The sequence below is a fragment of the Carya illinoinensis genome, chromosome 15 (assembly GCF_018687715.1).
Source record: "Carya illinoinensis cultivar Pawnee chromosome 15, C.illinoinensisPawnee_v1, whole genome shotgun sequence".
NCBI classification, from domain to species: Eukaryota; Viridiplantae; Streptophyta; class Magnoliopsida; order Fagales; family Juglandaceae; genus Carya; species Carya illinoinensis.
The window spans coordinates 39,992,032-40,001,832 of record NC_056766.1 but is presented as its reverse complement, the minus strand read 5'-3'; the positions used below and the strand labels follow the sequence as shown (position 1 = coordinate 40,001,832).

Here is a 9,801-nt window from a genome sequence, read left to right as displayed (position 1 = left end):
CAGATTTTATTTTAGGACCCTTTTTTTTTAAAGAAAAAAAAATTAGTTCTTGCATGTAATGGAAAATAGGAAAATGAACAGAACAAATGGTAATCCATTTTGGTTGTCAGGGAAAGAAACTTCTTCAAAAACACATTTTTTGGGAAAAGAAAATATCGGATGACTAGTAAACTACATTTTCAATGCTTGTTTTTCGTCTGCACATTCCCAATACAAGAACCGTCCATCTAAAAAGGCAAAGGATGATTGGTGGGAATGGACATATCCACATCTCAAACCTACGACTCAAGATAGTAGCGTATCCGTCTTGCCAATAGTCTTATCTTGTTTACTTCTGGGAGGTGGCAACTTCGGTAGCACCCAGCCCGGCGAACCACTGAGCCATAAACCTTCACCAGTTTCTTTGTGCTTAAAGTCGGGAGATTTTGCATTCCTCTATGAATACCAGTCCAGAGGCATGAGACAAAATAGTGGGAAATTGAAACAATAAGAGGATAATCTGAATCTAGAGGGGTTACCTTATTCGATCTATTGTCCCACCATTTATCTGGGTTTTCCACTAGGTCCTTCCATGAATTATCACCTAAATCAAGCAGGAGGAGATATGATGTCATATACAAGACCCATAAATAAGAAATGTGAAAAAATAATTCACTTCAAATACCCAAGTTGAGAACCTTGAAGTTCTAGAATTCATACAAAACATGACAGTTTAATAAACTGAAGGCTGTAGAATTTTGAAGTTTCAGAACTCATACAAGATCATAGATTAGACACAAAACAACAGTGTCAGAGAATCAATTCAGTCACCACAGTCTAACATGGAAGCTATTTTATTTCCTGCCGCATTGGGCAGGTAGTCGAGGCGAAACCCACCACGTCCAATTGTGTTTTCTATGCACAATAGAGGTATAGTAAACAATAAACCTTTTCCATGCGAGCCTTTTTGCTGTTTCAATTTTAGATTTTTAACGTCAAACTCCACACCCTCAAGTTCTGACAAAACCCATGCCGGCGCTCCGTTAAGCCAGAGTGCACGATCACCAACCTTACACTTAAAATCTGGAAATTTTGGATTCACCTGTTAAAAAGAAACAAGTAAGCAATACATTCACCATTACAATAAGTTAGACAGAGAAGACACCCAAAGAGAGGGGTTATTACCGAACCAGTGAGCTTACTATTACGGAAATCCCACCATTGCTTTGGATTATCAAGAAGTTCTCTCCAAGGATTCAATTCAGAATCCACCCTTTTCTTCAAACCAGCTGAAAATGCATTTATGCCCACTTTTTTTTATTAAAATCTAGAATAAATCAGTAAAACACTAAATATTAGAAACAATCAAGTCATCCAAGTACTATAATGAAATGTTTCAACTCATATGGTAAGTACTTTTCCAGCTTTTCAACGGAGCTTTGCATTCAAATGTTATCGTCTCAAGCTGCTTTTGGACCCATTCAGGAATTGAGTCGTCAATCTGGAGTAACTCGCCATTGCTCTTTCGTTCAAATGCTGCACCTTCTGGATTCTCCTATAAACAAATTACAAGTAAATCAGTACACAAAGCAAGAGATCATCAATAGCAACTAATAGAGGGAAAACTATAAGCCACATAAAAACAAATATATATATATATAGAGAGAGAGAGAGAGAGAGAGAGAGAGAGAGAGAGATGACAAGAGCAACTCCTCTAACCTCTTTCAACCTGATGTCCCACCATTCATGTGGCTTAGCAAGGAGATCCTTCCATGATTGGTTAATATCATCTTCATCTTCATCTTCGTCTTCATCTTTCACACTTGCTACAGTGAAAAGGAGATCTCACTAAACTCTTGAGGTTATAAAAGGCAAGCAGTGAATTTTTATGTTTTGATGATGTTGGCATCATTAAAATGAAGGAAAATCAACCAGAGTAAGGGGGTCACACACACACACACACAGATCAATTAAGAAATAAATGTCACAGGGTCCCATTATCTAAGAAACATGTCACAACTGCACTGAACAAACCCTTGCCCACTTCTCACTGCACGCAAGCTTCAACATCGCACATCACTCTTGTGGAATGCCCCTTTCCCAGTTTGAACAACACTTAGGGACTCGCGTGCAGTGTGTGGCTTAAGCAGAAGTGGCCTCAAGTATCTCAAGGTCCATTTACTAATATGTGACTAAGTTACCTAACGTGCAAAAGGACTTATGACAATAAGAAATACGAAGTGAGTTCAATTCAACACGTTGCAGGCATCCAAGTTATTATTAACGTGAGAAGCATGCATCATGGGGCTAAGAACCACACATATGAACTTACCAGAATCTTGTAAGGATCTCTTTTGTTCTTGAGGTGCCAAGCTTCTTTTCATTTGAGAATATCCTTGGATAAAGTTAAGGCTATGTACCATAACCTGATACAGTCAAGCATTATATATCAGATCCAAATCAAACAGATAATGCAAACAGTAAAAACAACGCTAAGCTTCCAGAGGATAAACCAGATCAAAAATAGCTTCTCTCTAGTACATGTGCTGAAATTAATAGCATCACTCTAACAAAGATCTATCAGAGGAGAATTGCCCAAAAATGGTAGAAGGTTTGAGATTGAAGTTAAGAGGAAAAAAAAAAAATAAAGTTTGGGTGGCTGTCAGGCGGTGAACAGGACCTGTGAATTATACATGTAACCTAACATTTAGTTACTTAGGTTTAAACTCGGAATTGACATGTTTAACTCAATAAGAATGTTTAACTCGATCCAATCATAAGATTTGCATGCAATCTAAGATGATTTTGAGGGAACATACGATTTGTTTCGGTGACAAATGAATTATGAGTCAAATTTGTAACCAGTAACATAAAAGTTCACTAAAACTAAAAATAACACGAATCTCAAAGAAGGCCGCATTTCTTAGCTGAGAAGTGTGCAAGTTCTCCGCAAAGGTCCAACTAGATCATACCTGTATGCTGGATTGACCCGAATTTTCAATCAAATGAGGTGGATCTGCACTCAGTTGTCCAGCTACATGAACACAATCTTTTTCTTTCAAATGGCAAGCAGCAATATGAGCTAAATCACCCTCAAAAATTATTGGTATCCTGATTTACAAGAAAAAAAATGAAGGAGACATTCTTGCCTAAGTCAGCAAAATAATAGCATAAAAAAACTTAAAACACAATCTATAAAATAAAGTGATTAAATAAATAAGTAATATCAACCCTAAAAAAATGAGAATAAGACATCGCCACGACTACATAGCATAGTTCCAGAAAAAACCTTTTGAGGCATTTTGGATTATTAACAAGTAACTATACTAATAAGTAGCTTTGTTACAAACTCAAAGAGGGCTAACTTTGTTATAAACATAAACAAAGCATTGTAACTTAACGAAATTTCCTGCCAGTATCTATTCCCTAAAAGCACTACAAAATACATTCCAAAAAGCATGCAAAATAATTTAAAAATTCAGGGCATGAAAACTGAGAAAGATCTCAAATAGTGGGTACCAAAGAGGAGGGGAGTTAGAAGCTTGATTCTGGGTGATAACGGTACCAGCCCAATACTTTCCATCACGAGAAGCTTCGAACTGAACAGGTATATGGACGTAACCGATCAGGTTGACTGAGTTGGCAACTTTGGCCTGGAACGGGATCTCGCTTGGCCTAGCCCATTCCGAGTCCGCAACGACCTCATGAGGCGGCGGTTTTCCCCTGGGTTTGGGTTTTCCGGAGGCGGTGCTGCGCCCAAGAAAATTGTCCTTTTGAAGCTTATACTTAGTTTTAGGGCTGGTTGTAGTAGTATCGGCGGCGGCGGCGGCGTAAGATTGCACAAAGAGCGTAGAAGGATAAAGAAAACGGAGGCCTTTCGTTGTAGAAAGTGAAGAAGCTGACTTTGAGAAAGCTCGGCTGAATCTGATTAGAGAATTCATGACCATTTTTGCACTCTCACTCTCAATGCATGGCAAGGCGTAGAACCCTCTCCCCCTAAAACCCTAACAATAGAAATCTTAACCCTCCCTGCCACTTACGGTCGTCCTCCGGTTCCCAGTCCACTCACTACTCTCACTGCTCTTCGGTTACGGGCACGGGTATAAATGAAACCGAGGGGTTTAGGGTCGGATTGATATACCGCGGAGCCCAAAACCGGGCCTACTTGATTCTGTTGGCTTTATTCTATTGAAATTTGGAATGGGCGACAAATGTTCGTATTTGTGTCGTAGTTATAAATATTTTATTATATAATTTAATTTAAATTCAATTAGTTGAGCTAAACATATCAACTTCTAAACTCTAACCCAATTCATTTATATAATGGGTCGTATCGTATCACTCATTTTGATCTATATAATAATAAATTTAAAATAAATCAAGACAACACATTTTTTATTCACAAAAATAAATGGAGTCGAAAAGACTGTATAAAAGTTGGACAACTCATTTAAACTAGTTTCATATAAATTTATTGAACTAACACATGTAACTTATTTGATCTGATTAATATAATTTCACATAAAATTTAAAATCTATACTTATTATTAACCACAATATATTAAAAAAATAAATAAGACTACCAACTAACATATGATGTCAATATTTTTTTAATTTTAACATATAATAAAAATAATATTACAAATTATACAATAACAAATATGAACATAGATCCAAAAATAAAATTTTGAATAATAAAAATATAAGTATATTAAAAAATATCAATATTACAGCTCAATAATAATAAAATTATAATTTTAAAATAAAATCTAAACGAGTAAAAATTAGTTAATTTTAGATTACGCAAGTTGATCCGTTATTAACCCATTTATAAATCATGCATTAAAGGGTTAATTTATTTTGATCCAAATCCATTAATATAAAATCTAAACATACTAATTTCATGGCATACTCATGTTGGGTTCATTGAACTTGTCCCATATTGCCAACTTTAGAATTTGGCCCCTTCTTTTTAGGTGTAATTATTTATTTTTATGTACTATTACTTTTGTTTTGTCGAGAGAATTGGCTAAGCTTAGGGAATGTTATGTATACTGATTTACAGTCTTGAAATGTTCTATCATCACGTATTTTTTTTGACAAAAATAAAAATTATTATTAAATTTCTTTTTATATAAATCTCATATTTAAAAAAAAAAATACGTGAAGTTACATATTTAAGACGATAAATATCTTTTATCTTTTAAAGTAGATTTAATTTCTTATGCAAATCTACGTCAATTTTTTGGTTTGTTTTTTATTTAATCCGTATGTTTATGTGTGTGAGTCTTGAGAATTTTTTTTAAATAAAAGGTAAGTCCTACTAGAAAAAAATAATAATAATTTTTTTATGGCGAGTTTTGCTATCTTAAGATCTCTACTCCCCTATTGCTTACGTGGCCGCCAACATGGTTTTATTATTATTTTTTTAAGACCTCCACAAAGCAAGACAAACTCGAAACGATGGTTGACAATGAAAAACCTCTCCTTAAGGTTGTATTTTGTTGTTGAATCAAATTTAACTCATATTAACTCATTCTAAATTAATTATTAATGAGATCCACTATTTTTTTAATTTTTTTATAAAAAAGTTAAACTGGTCTCAATTTACTTCATATATTTTAACTTAAAAAGTTAATGACTTACTCCTTTTTTGGAGGATGAATGTGGGTGTTAGTCCTACTCCTCCATTGGAGGAAGGTAGGTGTTTTGTACTCTTCCTCTTTGGGAGGAGAGAGTGTGGTAGTACTCCTCCTCCTTGGGAGGATGGAGCGTGAGTGTACCTCTCTTCTTTGGAAGAAAGGTTGTTAGCTCTGTTTTGATAGAGCGCTTTCTCTTTTGACCGTTGTCAGAAGAGAAGGTGTAGAAGTTTAGATAATATCCGTCACAAAGAAATTTGTTGACGGGGAAGCTCCTGAGCAGTTGCGTTAGTTGACTTATAGTCTAGTTTTTCCTGTATTGATAAGTCACAGTTGTAACTTCGTTTATGAATGAATGCAGTAGCATATTCCCATCAAAAAAAAGTTAATGACTTTACTATTCATTATCCCCACACACTATACACTATACTTATTTTTATTTTTTTAAATTTTAGAAAAAAATTGCTTTATTCTTCATAGATTAATTGAGTTATTCTACTCATTATTCATACATCACACATTTGATAAGAGAAAAAAATATGTAGTATGTGATATGTGGTGTAAAGATAATTAGTATAATTTTTCTTAAAATCCATTTCAACCTAAAAAGCTAACTTTATTCTAATGGCATCCAGAAAATATTACTATTTACAATTTAACTCCTCTTAACGTCCAAACGTAACTACTTAATATATGTCTGAATAATGAAATGAGATGAGATAATTTTAACTTTTTTAGAGTGGATAAAGCAGTGAGTCTTACTAATAATTAGAAATTTATTTAATAATTATTGAGTAATATTTATGAGTAATTAAAAAAACTATCATACATAAATTTAAAATTTTAATCCTAAAATATATTTTGAAATTGTTGGCCGAAATTATTCTATAATTTCATAAAACAAAATTTCTCTTTTAAAATATATTATTCTAAGTATGATTTATTTGTTTATATATATATAGAAAATTATAATTTTTTATTATTGTAATAGATAATTATATGTATTAAAATCGGTGGGGATGGTATTCGTTTTGCCTCAGATTCGAGAAGTGGTGTTAAAAAAAAAAAAAAAAAAAAAGACAATGCTTTTCATTGTCAAAAATTACTTTTCACTGTTCATGTGTCAGATATAACACAAGGATGATGTCAGGCGTTTTCATTTCGACTACACCCACCAACTATCCAAACACTTAAGCTGATGGAAAAATATAGATTTGATTATTTGTATTATATTCTTAACATTTTTAATGTACTTTTTAAAAATATCTAACGAAATTATTTTTGAGATATTGAGAGATTTGGAGAGGGAGATCGAACCTAAGACCTCATTTATAGAGTGGAAGCTGGATCTCATGCCATTTGAGTCACTTGCTCTTGGCAGTCTACTATTAGTAAATTTGTATATTTAATTTTTTTAACATTAAGACAATTTAAAAAAGAAAATCAAAATGACAATTTTGGGATACATCCTAACATCCTTTTTTGAAAGCCTAAAATTAATTTCTAATGGAATAAAATTATTATATTCATATCATTATTCGATTTATTTATGTTAACTTAAAATTATTATAATGAATAATTTTATGTATAGTCATAAAATATACGAGCGTCGTATAGTTATTTAAAAAAAACGTAAAATTTATTATTAAAAAAATTAATTTTTTATATATATTCTATATTTATTTATTTTTTTTAAATAATTATAAAATATTTACTTATTGACAATTATAATTATTATTTATCTATTATAAATCACAAACACGTGGAAAAAATAAAAAGCAAAAAGTTAAAAGGTTGTACTCGGTGACAGAATCATTCGTCGCCAGACTCCAACAGCTTAATCGGTAAGTCGAGTTTCCGTTGCTAACTGGGGGAGGCTCTTCTGCCACGCCCATTCATAAATAAGCAATCTCTCTTGCTTATGTTCTCTGCTTAAGCGAGAGATCTCTACCGTGTCAAATTTTCAATGCCTCTTCCGGGTACCTGCAGCAAGAAGTCAATCTCCTTCTTTCCGTCTATATCTTTTTGGGTGCTTATGATTGAATATATCTTCATTTTCTGAATGCAGAGGAGGCCGGCGAGTACCTGCTGGTGGTGGACGCAGAAGATGCCGGAAAAGGAGAAGAAGACGGGACGAAATTCCGGATACGCAGCCTGACGAAGGAATCGGAGGCGGGAGTTCCGATACTGAATGGGATAGACGTGGATATACCAAAGGGACAGATCGTGGGGATCATAGGACCCAGTGGGAGCGGGAAGTCGACGATGCTGAGGGCGCTGAACCGGCTGTGGGAGCCACCTCTCGGTACTGTTTTTTTGGACGGTCGTGATATTCGCGATCTCGATGTCCTTACTCTTCGCCGGAAGGTCGGCATGCTCTTCCAGCTTCCCGCTATCTTCGAAGGTACGGTGTCGTTTGTCCATCTTTTCCTCTTTTGAATTCCTTTTTCTTCTTCTTTAAGTTTACTTTACATTAATTCGCCCTTTTTTTTTTTTGCCAGTAATGTGAGTATCGAAATTCTGTATATGCTAAAGTCAAAATAAAGGCCAGATTTTTTTTGAAAAAATAAAAAGATCAACGAGGTCTTGAAAATGTTTGACATGAATCATTAATAGTTTCAATGTGCACACCAAAATTCCATTAATAATTTAGAATGACTGTTGCAACTTTTCGTGATTACAAAGTCTGCATGGTAGGAATGGTAATAGTTCGAGATGTCGAATGAGTTTATGTTTGTGGAACATGGAACAAGAATACAAGATGCAGGTTACATCCCACCTAATCTGGATAATAATTATGGTAGGAACCATTTCCAGAAGGCAGTTCCCTGTCTCATTCCCGTGATCGGGTAATGATACACTTACCATCCTTTTATTACTATTTTATTATTTATAGTGTATTTATTTTTTTATCATTTTCTTTTAAGTATTTTTTTAACATCCTTAACCATTAAGAAAAAATTTTAAAAATATATAATTTTAGTGATAGTCACTTGCTTAATCATTAAATAAAAAAATAAAAAAATTTAAAAAATAAAAAATTAAAAAAAATGGTAAAAGAATGATAAAAGAGTGATAAGGCTATCATTATTCTTTTTGTTAAATCACCGCTTGTCCCAAAACTCAGGCACAGTTGCGGAGAACATAAGATATGGACCACAATTGGGAGGGAAGAAGCTGAATGATGAGGAGGTGAACAAGTTGCTGATGCTTGCAGACCTTGATCCCGCTTTTTTAAGCAAGACTGGTGGTGAACTCTCTGTGGGTCAAGCCCAAAGAGTGGCTCTTGCTAGGACTCTAGCTAATAAACCAGAGGTAATTTTCAAAATTTCCTGCTACTCAAATCTTCTGCAATGGACACAGTGCCTATACTGCTAGGAATCTAATATTGTGTCTGCCCTCTCAAAAAGGTTCTTTTGCTGGACGAGCCAACAAGTGCCTTGGATCCAATATCCACGGAAAACATAGAGGGTGTCCTACTGAATCTAAAGAAGAAACAGGGAATGACAATTATTATTGTTTCTCACAGCATCAAACAAATTCAGAGAATTGCCGATATTGTCTGTCTCCTTGTGAAAGGTGAAATTGTTGAAGTTTTAAAACCTGACCAACTCTCAGAAGCCAAGCATCCTATGGCACAAAGGTTTCTTCAACTCAGCTAAATTAGGGGTTTTTTTCTGTCTTTGGTTGTGTTTATGTTTTTTTTTTCTTATTTATTTATTTGTTTTTAATTTGAAGGGAGCGAATAAAAAAGTTAGTTATTGGATGTTGTTCCTTGTTAATGAATTTATGTGGTCCTTATGGCATGTTGGTGTAGACCACGTATTCCTTTGTGCTCATCCGATAAGTTGTCTTGATAGCACTACCGTGGATAAAAGCTTTGAATAATGATATTCCTATTCAGCCCATTTTACAAATGGATCTCTCCTTCTTTCATTTCTTTTGAAAGCTCGAGTTTTCTTCGTATGCCTTTTCCTTCTTATTTTCCCCTCATTTGAGGATGTGAGAGATTTGGAATTTAAATTGCCATGGATGTAAACGAGATTTAACTAACCTTGTGGGGGTAAAAAAGTTAAAAGCAAATTCAACATTCAAACTAATTTACAAACATGGCATCCTGTGTCAGTGGCATTCTTGCAACTTTAAAAAAAGCTTCCTGGAATTGGGTTCAGTCTGAAATCTA

The 9,801-nt window shown here is 34.1% G+C and overlaps 2 protein-coding genes across 2 annotated transcripts; one reads left to right on the top strand and one right to left on the bottom strand.

The window, feature by feature from the left end:
- Positions 1 to 74: 74 nt before the first annotated feature.
- Positions 75 to 4,077, bottom strand: LOC122297807 (protein OSB2, chloroplastic-like). Its single transcript, XM_043107997.1, has 9 exons — positions 3,499 to 4,077; positions 2,952 to 3,090; positions 2,312 to 2,405; positions 1,699 to 1,805; positions 1,396 to 1,534; positions 1,165 to 1,268; positions 928 to 1,081; positions 519 to 583; positions 75 to 435 (listed from the first exon to the last, which is right to left on the bottom strand). The coding sequence occupies exons 1-9, from the start codon at positions 3,924 to 3,926 to the stop codon at positions 286 to 288; spliced, it is 1,380 nt and encodes a 459-aa protein (XP_042963931.1). The 5' UTR covers positions 3,927 to 4,077; the 3' UTR covers positions 75 to 285.
- Positions 4,078 to 7,453: 3,376 nt separating this feature from the next.
- On the top strand, positions 7,454 to 9,535 carry LOC122297137 (ABC transporter I family member 17-like). The gene is made up of 4 exons (XM_043107041.1): positions 7,454 to 7,597; positions 7,687 to 8,022; positions 8,746 to 8,933; positions 9,029 to 9,535. The coding sequence occupies exons 1-4, from the start codon at positions 7,585 to 7,587 to the stop codon at positions 9,278 to 9,280; spliced, it is 789 nt and encodes a 262-aa protein (XP_042962975.1). The 5' UTR covers positions 7,454 to 7,584; the 3' UTR covers positions 9,281 to 9,535.
- The last annotated feature ends 266 nt before the right edge of the window (positions 9,536 to 9,801 follow it).

What these genes read in the sequence shown, in the direction of transcription:
- LOC122297807 (XM_043107997.1), bottom strand. Translation starts at nt 3,926, where the DNA reads ATGGTCATGAATTCTCTAATCAGATTCAGCCGAGCTTTCTCAAAGTCA. An exon ending in GAGATCCTTACAAGATTCTG is followed by an intron (nt 1,806 to 2,311) that starts GTAAGTTCATAT and finishes TTTTCACTGTAG; the next exon opens with CAAGTGTGAAAGATGAAGAC. An exon ending in GGGACAATAGATCGAATAAG is followed by an intron (nt 436 to 518) that starts GTAACCCCTCTA and finishes TGGTATTCATAG; the next exon opens with AGGAATGCAAAATCTCCCGA.
- LOC122297137 (XM_043107041.1), top strand. An exon ending in GCTTCCCGCTATCTTCGAAG is followed by an intron (nt 8,023 to 8,745) that starts GTACGGTGTCGT and finishes CCCAAAACTCAG; the next exon opens with GCACAGTTGCGGAGAACATA. An exon ending in CTCTAGCTAATAAACCAGAG is followed by an intron (nt 8,934 to 9,028) that starts GTAATTTTCAAA and finishes CCTCTCAAAAAG; the next exon opens with GTTCTTTTGCTGGACGAGCC.